Genomic DNA, 18,370 nt, shown 5'->3' on the forward strand with positions numbered 1-18,370 from the left:
GTGCAGAAGGTCATAATCCTTGAGCTGTTGATTAGGGGAACCCTTACATTTTTGTCCTGTATACGCTCCATGAGTGTTTTTCGGGGAATCCAGTATTTTTCTAGTAAGATTGGATATCTCTACTTTCCATATATACCAAAATTGCAATACTTTTATTGGAAATAACCACCCATAAATACTTTTCTGGGAACCCATCTTTAAAAAGAATCGTTGTGTCTTTTCTGTTATGACGATGGAGTAAATTAAATCATCTGCATTCATTCTCTCAATAATGTGAACTTTTGCATGGACAAGGAGATAAAATAATATTCTTGTGTACTATATAAGTACATATTAAACATTTATTTTCATTTTTAATTAACAAACATATGAATAAAAATGATATAAAATATTTGGCTAAAACTTTCTGAATTGGCTAATAAAATTTTGATTTGGCTAAAAATTTGGCTAAAGGTTTTAAGAGTCTAGGGCGGTCACTGGATGCCCATCTCAAAAATCACTTTGTTGACGTGTTTGAATACATCCCCATTCCCCAATTATCAAGGCAATATTTATTTCAAATCAGGATACCTTAATTAGTGTTAAAAGACTATCATTAAATCTTTTGTCGATAACTTTCAAAAGATGTAATATTTTAAATCCAAATTAACATTGCAATGAGAAACATCAAACAATACAATAATTCTGGTTTAAGGAGTATATTTTGCATGTACATGTATAATTTATTAGTGGGAGAAAAGAGTGGGATGCGTTATGATGACAGATCTCGACAATGTCAAGTTTCAACTTCAGGGGTGGGAAAAATGTATCAAAAAATAATAATTGTAACAATATAATTACTTTGAAAATAGGGAAGTCTAAATTTACATCAACGTTAGGTAATTTAACTTACAATGTCTCCAATGGAAGAATCTGGATTTCTAATTGCATAGCGATCTACTTGAAAAGTAGTTCCTTCTTCTTCTTGTTCACCATAATGATAATCTAGGTCACGAGAACTAATATGGGTAAATTCTCTGCAATTTGATAGAACTTAGTAAATTTAAGAATATTTTAAATATATGATTAGAGTTGTCTCCCTTATGATAGCATAACATTGCAACATCTACAATACGGTATTTGTATGTTTTATTAAAATAAATAAATTCAAACTCAATAAGAATATAGATACATTAGCCGGCTCAATATAAACACTCTGGTTTCTCCTCATTTTTAGCGTAAATCTTTCACAAATTTCATATTATTTTGAATGATCATCTTTAATATATAAAACACATACCCATTTGTTGTAACATCGCCTAAAGTACTCCAGAGATAGTCAAATGTGTCCTGTGACATAGGTGGATGAGATGCAGCACTACCCGAGGATAGCTGTGAAGATGACATGGTGCAGGCACGGTTGAGGTATTTACCATACCTGAAAATAAAACAAAATAGAATTGATAAATCAATTTGAATCAGATTATTCTGATCATAAAATCGTGAGGTGCAATTTAAAGGTAACTCACTAAGTTTATTAATTGTGGTCTTCATCAGTAAACCCTATTTTATTTCACTGAGGTTATACTGTATGGAGTCAGATAAATGCACAAAAAACCCAACATATTTAGCTAGTCACCCAGACAACAGAAAATAAAACAGGTATTGTAAGCCACAGGAGCACTATAAACAAAGTGAATGATACATGTATGAGGGATGTCTGTGATATCGCTTATGTGGAAGCAAAAGTTAAAAAAAACTGTCGGTCAGATGTTTGAAGGGACCAGTTGAAAGCGTTTATTGGGTGGCTCATGTCTCTAGTGACACAGATTTAACTTTATTAATTCAATCTATATACTGATATTTGCAATCTCCAGTACATGTATGTGATCACTTTTATGGCATTTATAATAAAAGTGCAGGAAATATTTATAATTTTAGCTACATATGTACGGGTGCCAGTTAATTCGTCCACACGCAAAGTTTGCCACAGTTAAGTCGTCCACAACTAATGGTTAAATCGTCCACAGCTAATACTTAACTCGTACACAACGGCCGAGATTACATGTAGTTCACAACTGTCATATTTTTTGCTGGGCTATGAATACAAGCGAATCTCTGTATCTAATTCTTGTAAGAGCTTATGCTGCGAATCTCCAAGGATTCGCGTAAAAATGGTCTTAAAAAAAAAAAAATCTCAGTCCAACTATTAAATGTCAGTCATGGGCAGTGTTCTTAATCGGCTGTATTTTGTCAGCTTTAGCCGATCGATGTTTAATCTAACAGATTGGTAAAACAATGTACCGACCACTATTGTATCATAAATCAATCTACTTTGCTAAATTACAACAGGTTAATCATTACTCGTTGATTAAGAAGTCAATCAACTTGCTTGTCAGCCACAAGTCATACCTTAGTGAGAATCGGCCATATGTGGTTCACAATCCGAGTAATTAGCACATTTAACAGTGATTTTGATAATCCGGTTAAAAAAAAAAAGAAAAAAAAAGCTTGCTGATTATTTATAATAGGTTCAGTAAGACACATGTCAAATCAAGACGATCTTGGCATGCTTTGTGAATTGCACATCTTCCACGCTCTGTCCGTGTGTATTCCAGGTACCGGCAGATACTAAAATAATAACTGGATCATACATTGATGGATTCACTGACCAGTTGTTAGGTAAATTTAAATCTTCACTGAATATAATCCTCTGATGGAACACTGAATGCACAGAGAGAGAAACTGTGGATATTCCCCCCCCCCCCCCGACAGAATCTCCAAAACCATGTGACATATCGGTTGGAATTAGGTCAAAAAACAAGTTCTAAATAGCATTTATTTTATACACACATGCTGACAGAGGCTTAATTTTTAAAATATTATTGAAGACATTATTGAAGACTATATCATAGTCGTACAGAATTTTATTTTATAGCAATTTCAGTTATGGTTGTCACGTGATCATTGTGCCGTTTGTCTATCATCCACAATGAATAAAAACTTTTGTTAGTAATGTGATAAACAAAAGACTACAAATTGTGTTATGAAGAAATGCCATGTGGTGCTGTATCAGCTCATTTTGGCTATGGCATTTTCTTATACTGAGAATAGTAGAAAAATGCTAATATATTAGATCATCGACTGATAATACACGAATGTTTCATCAAATAAATGAAAACAGTAATTTTTTCAGGAATATTACCGACGTGAACTTCAAGTCGGTAGGTGAATTAAATATGGAAAATATTCAAAAGGCGTATGAAATGGAGTAAGGAACTAAATGAATACTACAAGTTTAGGTTTGATTCTGAAAATAAACGTGTAATTCACATCGTTCTTGAAGTGTTTACCAAAAATTCCATCTGATCGTTTTAATTTTATCATTTTGTTTTTTATACAATATTGCATGTATATGAGAATCCTCTTAGATTCTCGCAAAAAATGACGAATTTCTAGCCCTGGTTTGTTAATTGGGGTTATGAGTTTATAGGGTCATGGGTTAATGTCAGAGGTAAAATAGGCCACGAGTTGAAATAGCCGGCATCATTGCCAAAGCGAAAACTGCTAAGTCTAGGAATCAGACAACTGCGCATGTCAATTGCCAAAGCGAAAACTGCTAAGTCCAGGAAGCAGACAACTGCGCATGTCAAATGGAAGTGACAGCTAAATAGTAAATAAAGTAAAGAACCATCGGACGGCAAAATATACACTGCGAAGTTTATAATAACCAAAGTTAAGTAGTTTGTTTATAATCGAAGAAATCCGTTTAAAATTTATGATGGCTCACACACTAACGTCACTAAGCCGCATGGATTAGTCAATCAATGCTGTGTGGACAACTTCACCAGATTTTCGTGTGGATGACTTTGCTTGTGGGCGACTTGACTGACATTCATGTGTACAACCAAGCCTAAATAAATGAGAAGGATCTGGCCACATTTGTTCAAATATATATGCAGGTACAACAACTTCTGAACTTAAAGTAGCTAAGTCTCTAACTCAATATCATCCAAAATCTTCAACATTGAAAACACGATTTATTTGTCAACATTCATGTTGTGATCTTACCGGAAAAAGATGGCCTTTTGATATCCAATATACGACAAAATAAACATTTTACCATTGGTACACGAATCGTGTACCATAATGCGCTTCCAGCCCCAGCTGTATCAAGAGACTCGAGGGACGAGGCTAGACACATTGCACCAAATCAAACGGCGTATGTAGACTGGAATAACCAGACGCTAGGAATTTGCACTCGCTTGAGACTGCTGGCTTATTTCACCGAACATAACTGATTTGAAATTGGAGGAAAAACGGAAACCATTGAATGTAAATCAGTTTATATACATTCATATTACAGTATTATATGCGTTGCGACCCACTTTTGTCAATTTCTAGGTCCCAAATGTTAGCGATTTAGCTCCTTTAACTAGGCCCTAATGCACAAGTACAAAAAATTTTTTTAACCATGTGAAAACTTCATAATATGTAACCTAGTGGCATTATGTACTTTCCTAAACTGGCAGGTGGGCCAAATGGTTGCACTATGTTAGTCAGTGTATGACATCATCAAAACAAAATAATCCTCTAGTATAGTACTAGTAGTACAATTCGACCACCTAATAAGTCTCAAATATTAGATAAACATGACATGTAAATACAATACATCGTGACTATCATAATCATAACATATACCAATTCTGGCAGTAACTTGCTAAGAATAAAATTAAAACTCATCCAATAATGACTAAACTTTAAGTTTAAGACATGATTTTGACAAAACTTCGCATAAATTTTAGCCTATATTATTTTCAGTCATCATTATGAACGCAAGTTTGGAATACTGGGACCAATCTTAACAAATTAACTGTCAATGGATTCACTTAGGCAACGTTTTATTGTGATTGCAATACAACGCTTGGCGTAGATCATTCCGGTCTTGTTATATGACAGTACTCACTGAGTAGGGTTGGTGTCAGCCAATTTTATTCCCTTCTTGTCCTACTTGCTTACATTTTTCAGCTATATTCTGGCTTTCTCGAACATGCAATATAGTTGCATAGAGTTGAAAACATAACTTTGATCTGTAATTATTTCAAATTTTGAGATAAAAAATATATTTCTTACCCGATTATTTCTGTTTTTAGACACTTGAGCGTGACAACATTAGACCACGTGTTTTGATAATCGGCATGCTATGACTTATGAACAAATTCATACGCCACCAAAATGAAAACAAAACACTCATCTGTTGATCTAAGTAGTCAATATATTATTTTAAACATTAAAACAAATATATCGAAACAACAATAGCATCGAACAGTTTATAAATCATCACAGCAGATAACCTTGCTCGAAAAAATTTGGAACTATTTCGCACCACCGCCAACCTTTTACGCAAGTAGCCACGCGCTTGTCATTTTTTGGCGGGAGATGTTGCGCTTGGTCAATTTTCATTCAGAGAATCCCCATAAATGTATATAATGAACAATATGAAAGTTCGCTGACATCAAGAAAAGGCATCAGTATTTTAAGATTATGCTTATATTTACTGTTTGCATAAATAATTAAAATAAGAACAATAACTCGTATCACGCAGAAAAGAACATTGGCGCTGCTTTCAAAATGGTGTCATTCGCGTGTTCACACTTGTCAAAAATGTATATTGCCTGCATTAGCCTCTACTATTAATTCTCTACACTAGATTCTGTACTTACTGGTGACACTAAAACACAGACACACGACTATGTTTCTATAAAATATGAATTTCTCTGAACTCTTCCACCAATCTGGACAGTTATGTCGATTTTCGCCGGATGGAAAATACTTGGTAAGCACTGACTGTGACTGTTTTAACTTGAAGGATTCGTTTATTTACATATTTTTTACCAGGCAAAAAACAAATACTGGACATGTGTTGAGTTTTAATTATTTGGTATAATTAGGCCTAGTAACAGCCTGATTAGAAAAGTCCACCTGAGTCAGATATATTTGATTAAGATATAGAAGTTCAGTTTCAAATTCTTAAAATTAGTTCAACTTTTAAGTCTGCACGCAGTGCAAACCTAATAGCTAATCTCTGGTGCATGGAGCAGGCCAATCTGTTTCACAGTGTATTACGAAAGTCTTCTAATCTATACTAATATTTGTGCCTGTCGTTTGTCTGTCTGTCTGTCTGTTTGGGGTTGGCAGCTACACTAGGTCTGCCCCGAGTCTGAAATTTGGGGTATAGCCATAGGGGTAGCTCGGGCCGGGTAGTAACATAGGCCAGGTGGCGTTAGTCTACGTACCACTTCCGGTTTCGGGGTTATGACCCCCGAGCGAAGCCGGGTATCCTGCTAGTATCTCTATAAAAGATGACTGCCTTCAACACATGACGTCATATCACGCGGCATCAATCATTGGCTCAATGGCGCGTGCATTGTTTACATAAGATGTTACTGATTGGAGCAGAATGTGAGAAATTTGGCACCTTTTACTCATTTTTTTAATAATACCCATTTACACTAAAATAGGAAATAATTTTTACCTACAAATACTTCAAATGTCTTTATTTTTCTAATACATGAAAAAGATCTTTTAGAATTTAATTTGTTGAAGGAAAAAAGTTAATATTTGTGCCTCATTCAGTCATCCTTGTCAGTGATTGTCGCGGCCTAGCAAATATTCACTGCGGATCAGTGTGGGAGCAGGCATGTTGTTGGTGTTGTTTATTATATTACAGATTTAACCTCCAATAGTACAAGGAGGGGGGGTTGAATGGTTAGCACATGCGGGCTGTATCATAAGGCCTGTCTTTGAGTCAACTGGCGTGGTTTTGAAACACCGCTTGTATGTGTCAAGGAGCCTGTCTTAGAATATGTCTTCCATCAGGACTCCATATAGCTTTACTTAAACCTGCTGGTCCTTCATTTATTTTACATATCCATTCTGGTTGCTCTACTGACCATACCTACATTATGAAAACAGTATAATTTATGTGAAAAATTCAGGGCACCTTTTTCTAAAGGATGATCTAATATTTTTAAAGAGGCATTTTAGTCCTTTGCAAACCTACACAAGTAATATGTTTTTGAATTACTATTTGACAATATAGCTACACCAGTAGTATTAAAATTAGACAAATCTGCCATTACACAGCCTACATGTAGCTTTTTCAAGATTAATTCAATCTTAATAAAAATAGCCATTACTTGCATTCTATTTATTCTGGGGGTGGTGGGTAGCTGAATGGTTAGCACGTACGCGCTGTACCATAAAGTCTGTCATTGAGTCAACTGGCGTAGTTTCGAATCCCCAGTTGTACGTGGCAAGGAGTAGGTCGCCTGTCCAACCTCATGGGTTTTCTCCGGGTCCTCCGGTTTCCTCCCACTGCTAAAGACCCTTACGCGCAAGTAAATTATTGAAATAAAATTAAACCATATGTTAGTCCCAAAATGACCTAGTCTGAGTCGAGTGGATGTTAAACCTCATTTCTCTCTCTCCAATACAAGGAATATGATTATGGACAGGTTGATTTAATTAAATTATTTACACTTAAATGGGTTGAAAAATTGGTAAAAACACAAAAATAACTAGAACTGCGATGCAGTAATGACGGGTTTCACCGGTGCCCCGTTACCCTTGAACTTATGTCACTTTCCATATAAGCATTGCACACATCAAATAAAATGTACGCAGAATCAACCAAATCCAGCAGAATCAAGTCATTGTATACATTTGTTACATGTAAGTGATCCTGACACAATTACATTACTTCCGGTGATAATGAAAATGTTAAATTAGTTTTATGAAATCAGAAATAGCAAAAGACATCACATGGTGAAAATTTTATGTAAATCGAATAATAATTGCCACTTTTATAGACCAAAAACCTTGAAAAGTGACTTGTAGAAAATCGTCTATTTCCCTGCAACCGTACAAGTTAGAAACCATTTTCTGGTATTTGTATGATCGTATGGGTTCAATCTATTTGCTGATTGGAATCAAATATCATAATTTTAAAAACATTACAAATCAGACTCATTTGAATAAAATATCTGTTTCGAAGGCTAAAAATACAGTTTTTGCCAAAATGACGTTACTTCCGGTGATAATGAAAATCTTAAATTACTTGCATGAAATCGTAAATGGCATTAGGTATCACACACTGGAAATTTTATGAAAATCGAATAATAATTGAAACTTTTATGGACCAAAAACCTTGAAAAGTTACTTGTTGACAATCGTCTGTTTCTCCGCAACTGAACAAGTTAGAAACCATTTTGTGATATCTATTTGATCGTATGTGTTCATTCTATTAGTTAATTGGAATCAAATATCAAAATTTTAAACAAATAACAAATACGACTCTTTGAATAAATTATTGGTTTTAATGGCTCTAAATACAGTTTTTGCCCAAATTACGTCATTTCCGGTGACATTGAAAATGTTAAATTGGTTTGATCTAGTTAAAATTGACATTACACATCAAATGGTGTCACTTTTATGAAAATCGAATAATAATTGACTCTTTTACAGGCAAACTAGCGTAAAAAGTGACTCATGCAAAATTACCCATTTCTCGGCAACTGCTCATATTACAAACTAATTTTCACATACATTCTCTTCATATGGATTGTTGCTACGAGTTTATGAAAGTTACGAAGAAATATTTTAAAATATTAAGACGCTGAGTGGGTTGTAAATAGCTTAATTTTACACCTTTTTTCACCTTTTAATCGAAATAGCCCGAAAACGAAATCGAAATTAAAAAAAACTGAGTCCGATGTTTTGTGCGCCTTTGCATTGCGCATCGATTTGGTAATAACAAATTTTGAAAAAATAATATTTGCTTTCAAAAAGTGGTACCGAACTGTCAAAATTATAGTTTTTGTTGAAATTATGCCACTTCCGGTGTCGACAGGAAACTTTATCGGTAACAAAAAAAATGACATTTTGGAACACGGAGAATATGAACTTTGTTTCAAACAAATCGAACGATTCTGAATGAATCTAGGAGCGTAAAACCGAATTAGCCAATAGCGGCCAAGGAAAATTATTTAGACAAAAATTGTTGACATTTTCGCTCAAATCAGACGACCCTTTAGCCCTGGATAAAATATCATCAAAAAATATTCATTAATAAAAAAGTTTTTTGTAAAAATTTAAATTTTCAAAATTTGGCGCCTAATATCTCCGAAGATTCATCGAAAATCAAGAATCTGAGGAACCGTAGCTACGTGCCATGTCTCTGCCTATGTCAAAATGTATCAAATGTTAAAATCCGGCAATTATTGTAAATGTTACGACAAAATTTCAAAAATTAACCACTTCGGTGATTTCGAACGTTTCGCATTGTCACAGAACGTTCAAAATAGCTTTAATCTCTAAGTCACACCCACTTTCCCAGTGAAACCGAAGATATTGGATAAATCCGACAGGTAGTTTCTGAGATATGATCAAAATGGAAAAAAAAAATAATAATAAGAATAATAATCCGAACAAAAACAATAGTGTTTCACACAAGCTACACAGTGTGAAACCCTAAAAAAGTCCTTGTAAACCAAAAAGTCACTGATAAGAGCGGGCAGCTTATCTTCTCTCTTTGTCATAATAAAAACAAATTAAAACAGGAGGTCCAACTGACTGATGTTTGGCATTATCAGTGCAGATAGAAAAAAAAACCCGTTGGGAAAAAGAATCCGCTTGCTTTATGTTGAAAAGTGAAGTGCTTGTGGTAAAAACCACATAGTTGGACCCGTGGAGCAGACATGATCAAAGTATATATATATAGGCCTAGAGTGTTGTATCTTTGTTTAATTGGCTAATAAAAAGTAATTACCATGTAATTTAAAGAATACACTCCACTTAAGGTAATTGATTTGTTTCTTTGCTTAATCAATTACAGTGACTGTATGTATACTTTAAAGTGAAGGATCTATCAAAAATGTCACAATATTTTCAAAATATACACTTATTTAATTTGATATGGGTTGAATGATATTTTTAGCTTTAAAATAATAAAAGTTTACATGTGACCTGCTTACCACAATTTATTATTTCTTTTCTTTGTGTCTTTAGGTTTATTCCAAAAAAAGATAAAGTAGAGGACTAGTTATTATAAATTTTTTTCAGGCATCAGCGGTTGACTACAGACTAGTCATAAGAAACACTGACACTTTACAGATTGAAAATGTTTTCTCCTGTATTGATTCAATCAATTATATTGAGGTGAATGTCTTTCATATTATTACTTCTAAAAAATATTTCCTATCAATACCAATTATAGTTCATGGCATATTTATATGAACATTCTCCTTTAACAGCCTTTATGAATTTTTTTTATTTATTTTAATGATATTGGGAGAAAAGACATTGTGATGTGATAAAGTTTTTGTAATACTTATATTATTTTTTTCAGTGGTCCAATGATTCTGGTTTTATTCTATGTGCTATGTTTAAAAGATCTGTAGTTCAAGTAAGTTGCCAAACTGGTCTTGTTTTAATTCTGATTGAGGAAACTACAAATTACCATTTAAGGTTTATGCACCAACTCAACCTACACTTTTTCATTTAGGGCGATTTCAGTCTTTCAAACACACAATCGACTATGTTAATTTAAACTTTTCAGTCACCAAGATTCATCATATTTAATTTTGTTAATAGACTGTCTTGGAAAGTTATTACGATCAATGAACCCATTTAATTTCTGTTTGGAAAAACAAACTGGGACCCCAAGTAAGCCTACATGTACCAGCAAGAAAAGGATAAAAGACAAATTCAGTTACAGTCTGTGAATCTAATTTTAATTTAGTTTACTAATTTTTAATAAAGAGGCATTATCATTTTTGATAAGGAACTAAGTGTATTGATTATTTTTTTTTATATTCATAATTCACACTAACTCAAAATCAAAATACAGTCCCCTTCACAGTTAGAGCAAAGCATTTTGCATGATTGTCCACAAACCACCTTTGGATGTATGACTCCTAATCAATCCCAGTCCAATTAAAATTATACCAACATTTTGTTCCGTAGTATATTTCTTTATGAAAAATTGCATTCAATAATGGGAAAGTTATAATTGGTCAAAGTTCTGTGATACTGTTGTCACATGTCCAGAACGCACTTTTCTTTCAAAAGGTCTATTGTTTTACTTTAGTGACCATCAAAATAAATAGAGAGAGAGAGAGAAATGGGGTTTAACGTCCACTCGACACAAACTAGGTCATTTCGGGACTAACACATGGTTTTAATTTTATTTCAATAATTCACTTGCACGTAGGGGTCTTTAGCAGTGGGAGGAAACCGGAGGACCCGGAGAAAACCCATGAGGTTGGACAGGCGACCTACTCCTTGCCACGTACAACCGGGGATTCGAAACTACGCCAGTTGACTCAATGAAAGACTTTATGGTACAGCATGTACGTGCTAACCATTCAGCTACCCACCACCCCCAGAATAAATAGAATGCAAGTAATAGTTATTTTTGTGTTTTTACCAATTTTTCAACCCATTTAAGTGTAAATAATTTAATTAAATCAACCTGTCCATAATCATATTCCTTGTATTGGAGAGAGAGAAATGAGGTTTAACATCCACTCGACTCAGACTAGGTCATTTTGGGACTAACATATGGTTTAATTTTATTTCAATAATTTACTTGCGCGTAAGGGTCTTTAGCAGTGGGAGGAAACCGGAGGACCCGGAGAAAACCCATGAGGTTGGACAGGCGACCTACTCCTTGCCACGTACAACTGGGGATTCGAAACTACGCCAGTTGACTCAATGACAGACTTTATGGTACAGCGCGTACGTGCTAACCATTCAGCTACCCACCACCCCCAGAATAAATAGAATGCAAGTAATGGCTATTTTTATTAAGATTGAATTAATCTTGAAAAAGCTACATGTAGGCTGTGTAATGGCAGATTTGTCTAATTTTAATACTACTGGTGTAGCTATATTGTCAAATAGTAATTCAAAAACATATTACTTGTGTAGGTTTGCAAAGGACTAAAATGCCTCTTTAAAAATATTAGATCATCCTTTAGAAAAAGGTTCCCTGAATTTTTCACATAAATTATACTGTTTTCATAATGTAGGTATGGTCAGTAGAGCAACCAGAATGGATATGTAAAATAAATGAAGGACCAGCAGGTTTAAGTAAAGCTATATGGAGTCCTGATGGAAGACATATTCTAACTACAGCAGATTTCAATGTAAGCAAACTCAAACACCAGTGAACTACCAAGTTTATGTTACATAAAAATATGACCATATTCAATGTTTTGTTGAAATTTACAAGAGTAATAATAAAATATGATTTTTGGAAGAATTTAAAGCTGCTGATCATCATTTGCATTTTTCAGATAATATCTAATTTAATGCAGCTGATATATACTTAAATTGATTATTTAACACTTAATAAAAAAAGCAAATAACTCTCCCATCTTGGATGCAACTGGATTAGAAAGAGGCTCATCAAAATAATTTGGTGAATATTATATGTGTCGATGACTTGTTTTGACTGTGTTTCATCCTTCTTTTTTTGCACCTACCGGGCTAATAAAGATGGGCATACGCCATGTATGCACTGTGCTATGACTATTAGCGAAATTTTGCCTGGACAGCAGCATTTCCACTTACTCTTCAGCAAATTCCAACTTTAAAGTGTTCTTTTACATGCACACCAATAGGTACACAGGACTTCTTGATTTAGTCCCATCTGAATGACTAAACATTGTTCCTTGCCAAGTGGTCCTTCCTACATCATTGAGAAGTGGAAACTATGCTTGAAAATCCTGGGGATTTTTGTGAACCAACACCAGGATCGAATCTGAAACCACCTTTATAGTCAGGCAGTGCCTTAGTTACTGAGCCACCATGGTTCCCTCTTTGAATAGCATGCAGAGTGTTGACAAATTTTCAATTCATCATATATTTGTAAATAGTGAACAGAATTGAACCATTTTTGAAGTGATATTTCTTTTAAGAGACCCATCTTTCACTATAACATAGTTTACAAGGGATTGAAAATACTTCAGCTGAAAATGAGAGACTAAGTTATTTGTGTTTATCAATTTTATTAATATGCCAATATTTATCCCATTTCCAAAAATGCGTTATCTCAGCTAATTCTCAACCAATTGTAAAGTTCATTTGAATTTAAGGGCAATAAAACTGTACCGAAAGATCCAATGAAAATGATAGTTTCACATCCCTTCAATAAGTGAGATACTAAACTAGCTATTTGGTTATGAGGTATAGTTGAACAAAAATCATCCATTTTTTCGTTACAAAAAATTAGAAATTGCGTTCAAGTACATACTTAACAAGCCTCATATCAAAAACAGTAACAGAAAGCAACTTACCATGTTTAAGACACTGAGTTCGAATGAGTTAACATTTTATTTTTCATTGTGTTCAAAAGATTAGTTTCATATTATGTAATGCTCTTTTAAGAAAGTGGAAAACACCTGTATTTAAATTAGATAGTGTCATCATGTCTAGAAATACACTCAGCATATTGAGTCCACTTAATAATACAAATTTATAGATAATCCTTTTAGAGCTTCTTTAATCTTATTATGCCCTTGGATTAAAAGCTCCTTAATGACAGTATGGGTTATAATCCCTCTTAATTTGACTTTAAATCTTTTTAGAATGAGCATAGAGACAATCAAATTATGTGTATTATTATTTGTAGCAGCACCCCGTTAAGGTCTGATAATTCCGACATATTTCTTCATTTAACTGTGCAGCTATGTGATTGATTCCAGTTATAATTAATATTAATTAGTATCTATCATCTTGTTTTATAACTTTTTTCAGATAAGAATAACGGTATGGTCATTATTATCTAAATCTGTTTCTTATATTCGATATCCTAAACAGTGTGAAAAAAGTAAGTACTGGTATAATGATTAAATTAAATGATTATATCTATGGAATTTGTAGGCCATGGGAAGCTATTTAACACTTTGTTGTGCCTGAGTCTTTGACTCGAATGTATTAAAAAAAACAAGAGGAAATTTCAGTTTTTCTCTGTGTTTTGGAATAGGTTTCTGGTACTACTTTTGATATAGTCTTGTGTACCACACCAATTTACAGTGACATGTACTTTAAATACAGGAGCCAGGCTTGCTAGACCAGAGGTTGCGAGTTTGCTCCCTGTGTTGGCCCAGAAAGTTCATTGGTATTTTCCAGTGTTTTTACCCTTGTCAGTGGTGCAGGAAGGTTTTCCTGACATGGACAGCTGTCTAGTCTTTCAGAATCAGATGGGATGAAAAACCAAGGTCTGTGTACACATTAACGTGCACGTAAAAGATCTCCTGGCTGTTGTAATTCGAAATATAAGAGCATGTTGTCGTACCTCTGTCCAGACAAAATTTCCCTCATAGCACACTGCATGGTGCATGCTCATCTTCATTAGCCCAGTCTGAACAGAACAGTAGGATGTTAAACCCCATTTCATTTTCATTTTCATTTACCTTGAAAACAAGAACAAAATGTTGAGTAGACTAAATTACTTGTTCACATAGCTTATTTAATCCCAATAGCAGTGTCAAAACATCCACAGAAAGTGCGAGATACTGTCTAAGCCATGCCATTTTGAAATAGAAATTTGTGAATGAATCTGGTTATTGTACTGGTTATCGTACTGATATTCACTAAAAATAAAGCTTTCCAGGATCAAAGTCAGATCTCATTTCCCAAATAGAGCATTTCAGTCAATAGTAACACTTTCAGTGCAGTGTAACAGTTACATAACTTAATATATATATTATTAGGAATAAGCAAATTTTTAAAACATTTATTTACTGTTAGATATTATAAAAATCTAATGATCAATGTATATTACAGGTGTAGCTTTCAGTAATAATGGTAAATTTATGGCATTAGCAGAGCGGAGAGATTGTAGTGATTTTATTAGTATATTTGCCTGCGATAACTGGACGTTGTTAAAGGTACAATGTACTCATCATTTTCATTCTGTGTTCTATTACACTTAAATATCGTTATTATTAGTTATTATTCTCTGATTATAATACGAATAAGATATAATATAATAAAGAGGTATTAGATGGGATCAAAGACAGATATTTTACAGTTATACTAATACTATCGCCATTGATAAATGTATGGTTCGTATACTCTGACATAAGCTAAGTACATTATAATATAACATTTCAGAATTTTGAATGTGATACAGACGATTTAGCTGGTGTAAACTGGTCCCCTAATGACTGGGTTTTATGCATTTGGGAGTCTGAACTAAAGGTAAGTACTTTTCAAGCCAAAATTAGAATGTTTCAAATTTTAGTGTTATGTATGGGGTGGCTTGAAATAAATTAAAATTTGATGACTGTAACTAAAATTAAATAATTTAGAAGTAGGACCACATATTGCAGAGATAGTAAACACATTAAATGGAGCAATAATTTGGGTTTGGAGCTCACAAACTGATGTGCTGAGCTAGAATCAAATATGGAATGTTTAAATTTCTAATCCACGTCTGTTTTCAACATGTTATAAGGGTAATCCCTTTATCACATTATTTCGTTATTCTGTCCATGTTTAATATTTGACTAATCACATGTCAATAACAAGAATAGTTTTGATATGATAATCCATCCTATTAATTTGATTTATTGTCATTATTAATGGTCATGTCAAACAATTTTGGTAGTACAATAATGGACAAAACCAATAGTTTTGCTTTCATTAAAGCAGTATTAATTTATGAGTATATGGTTTATTTTAAATGTTTATTTGTCGAGCAAAGGGAAGTATTGTTAGGGTAGTGCTGTAACTACTCCTTCACCCTCCAAAATCTGAAAACATTAACTGATAAATCTTGAGCAATCCATCTGTAATTATTCAGGCACATTATATTTACTTTCAGTAGTTTGTGAATACATATGCAATATTACAATGTAACTTATCCATTACACTCATAGCCTTACTTCCACTGAGTGAAACTTTTCCAGAAGAAGAAAAAATTGTAGTAACCATTTACACATTAAATATTTAACCATTAAAAGATAGACAAAACAGAATAATGAATCTATGGATAAGACAAAACAGAATAATGAATCTATGGATAAGGATTAAACAGTATTTAACCTTTTTCCCTCCAGATATAAAACATTCTTTATATGGTATCAGGTTTTAAAATTATTGTAGTCATCTGATAATAAGATTATGAATTTACCAGACAGTACCAGTAATCTTTATTAGATTTTTGACAAGAGCTTTTTTTATGGCCTGGAGTTTTAAAGTCAAACATGATTAAATGTTAAAAATAACACCAGTGTTGTAAGTTAAGATTAAATGGGGAAGGTTAATATTGAAGTGTAAAGGTGAATTGTTGATCTATTGGTCACTTGACTGCACATCATTGATCTGGAGTTAAGTTTTATTGTTTGCGGGCAAGCTGATCCATTGTGTCAACTATTCACAGAACATGACAGTAGATGGATGAGACAAACTAAATCACACGCTGACCTTACTTTAATAACCAATATTTATACCATAAATCCAATATTATTATAATACACTGCTTTATTCATAGAATACTATTGATCAAAGTGATCTGCACCAAGACAGGTATAAACTCTACAGTTAATACAACATCCATGATCTAAGGTGCTTTTAGGTTTATTATTACAATAAAATATTAGGATTTGTGGGAAGAATGTTAGGTAACAAGAAGTAATATCCGGTATTCAAGAAAGCATACTCTACATCATGCATGTCATTTTCCATATTTTTATAGCTAAATGAATGATAGTTTAGTCTGGAATTTACTTTATGTAAGCTCTGTGCAGTGAGCACCATACAAAAGCTGTCAACAAGACATGCAAAAATTATAAGTGTATATAACCATTATCAGGTTGTTATTGGTCAACGCTTGATCAACCTACTTCAATGAAAACCACATTGCACATTACAATAACTTCATTAGCCAAGATATCCTCGCATAATTGTACAATGACGTAAGAGAGCTTTATCATTTGGCAGCACAAAAATTTCATGCTCTGTTTTATTTAGGTCTATTTTAGTAGGAAATCGGCAACACAGATAAGACAATAAGATTAGTAATAAACAGTAATTGTATTCCATATCAAGGCTCATTTAATAGGCTACTTAATTATATCATGTTCCGATTTAAAGTTTATACCTATATAAATTGACTGAATGTTTTATTGACCTCTTGACATTACAGAGAGGCATCAAGGAGGATAGTAAATGACTGTGTTGATAACAAAGTAAGAGGACACATGTAGTAAGTTTTGCAAACAAAAAATTCTTCCAGACAATGTTCACATTGTACAAACATAAACATGAACTTTTGCCCTGTTGCAGTTTGATTTGTTCATTTGCAACAATGGCTAGTTATATTTGAAGATCAAAACTTCTTAAAGAAAGTATATTGTGTACATACCTACAGCCAGGATTATATGTAAAACTTGATGTATTCATGATTGGCAGTAGAATATGGACGGACCACAATTGATGACAGAACCCTTTAAATATTAAACATCTATCTTCATATTGCCATGACCAAATTTTTCTGAAAATATAATAAGAATATTTTGATGATGAATTCAAATTCTTTTCATTCATTTATTCTGAAATTGGTGAATAAATAATTGTGATATTAGATTTAACATTATTATGATCAGTTTTTTGCGTTTTATTAATAATATGCCAATATATTGACACTTTTACATTGAAATCATCTGGAAAAAAACATTTGTGTGTCTAAGAAATAAATATTAATGGAGAAATGAAATACTATCTGATGATTGATATCTCCTTAAACCCAATTAAATATTAAATTAATCTCCCCTATACAATGTTCTATTTGATATATTGTACAAAAGGTTTACTACTGTGTCCTGATTGTCACAAACAGGGGTGACTGACCATTTCCTTAGAATTTAAATGAAGTAAATTGTTTTTGCTTTGATAGCTCAAATTGACCACATCTATTTATACCTACTTACAAGGTGATAATATTTAAACCCAGTAGGAACCCAATGGGGTTGCTTTGATACTTTATCAAGTCACTATCAACCAGTTTTATTATCATTTACAAATGGTAGGGGTCTTCTCACTTGATTTTCTACTCTACGAGTTTTTGCAGTCTTTAATTTTAGGGTGACTTTTTCGGGACTTATTATATAATTTAAGAAAACACATTCGATAGTCAACTTTAGGATTTTCTTAATACAACCATTGTCATCATATCTTCATATTAAAATAGTCAAATCTTTGTATAAAAACATAGATAATTAGTATTGTAAATGCTTGTAGTTTAGACAACTTGTCATTGTTGATAGATCTTAAAATATTTCTCAGCTAACACAATAATTATAGAAGTAGTGGTTACTGG

The 18,370-nt window shown here is 33.2% G+C and overlaps 2 protein-coding genes across 4 annotated transcripts in view; one reads left to right on the forward strand and one right to left on the reverse strand.

The window, feature by feature from the left end:
* The window catches only part of LOC126828544 (cellular tumor antigen p53), a 50,763-nt gene that overhangs the window by 28,948 nt on the left and 3,445 nt on the right, over positions 1-18,370 (reverse strand). For 2 of the 3 annotated variants that reach the window (XM_050558367.2, XM_050558366.2), the window contains exons 2-4: positions 17,417-17,545; positions 1,280-1,417; positions 893-1,016 (exon numbers count right to left, since the gene is read on the reverse strand). In XM_050558367.2, coding sequence (XP_050414324.1) covers positions 893-1,016; positions 1,280-1,417; positions 17,417-17,454 — 300 coding nt within the window. In that variant the 5' untranslated portion in view covers positions 17,455-17,545. Of the gene's footprint in view, positions 1-892; positions 1,017-1,279; positions 1,418-5,112; positions 5,233-17,416; positions 17,546-18,370 lie in introns of those variants that run through there. The other variant, XM_050558368.1, reaches the window with a different exon arrangement.
* LOC126828545 (WD repeat-containing protein WRAP73) overlaps positions 5,429-18,370 on the forward strand; it is a 32,989-nt gene continuing 20,047 nt past the window's right edge. The window contains exons 1-7 of the mRNA XM_056102421.1: positions 5,429-5,815; positions 10,102-10,197; positions 10,388-10,444; positions 12,072-12,188; positions 13,801-13,873; positions 14,833-14,936; positions 15,163-15,249. Coding sequence (XP_055958396.1) covers positions 5,747-5,815; positions 10,102-10,197; positions 10,388-10,444; positions 12,072-12,188; positions 13,801-13,873; positions 14,833-14,936; positions 15,163-15,249 — 603 coding nt within the window. The 5' untranslated portion in view covers positions 5,429-5,746. The remainder of the gene's footprint in view (positions 5,816-10,101; positions 10,198-10,387; positions 10,445-12,071; positions 12,189-13,800; positions 13,874-14,832; positions 14,937-15,162; positions 15,250-18,370) is intronic.

Source organism: Patella vulgata, chromosome 7 (genome assembly GCF_932274485.2).
Source record: "Patella vulgata chromosome 7, xgPatVulg1.2, whole genome shotgun sequence".
Lineage (NCBI taxonomy): Eukaryota > Metazoa > Mollusca > Gastropoda > Patellidae > Patella > Patella vulgata.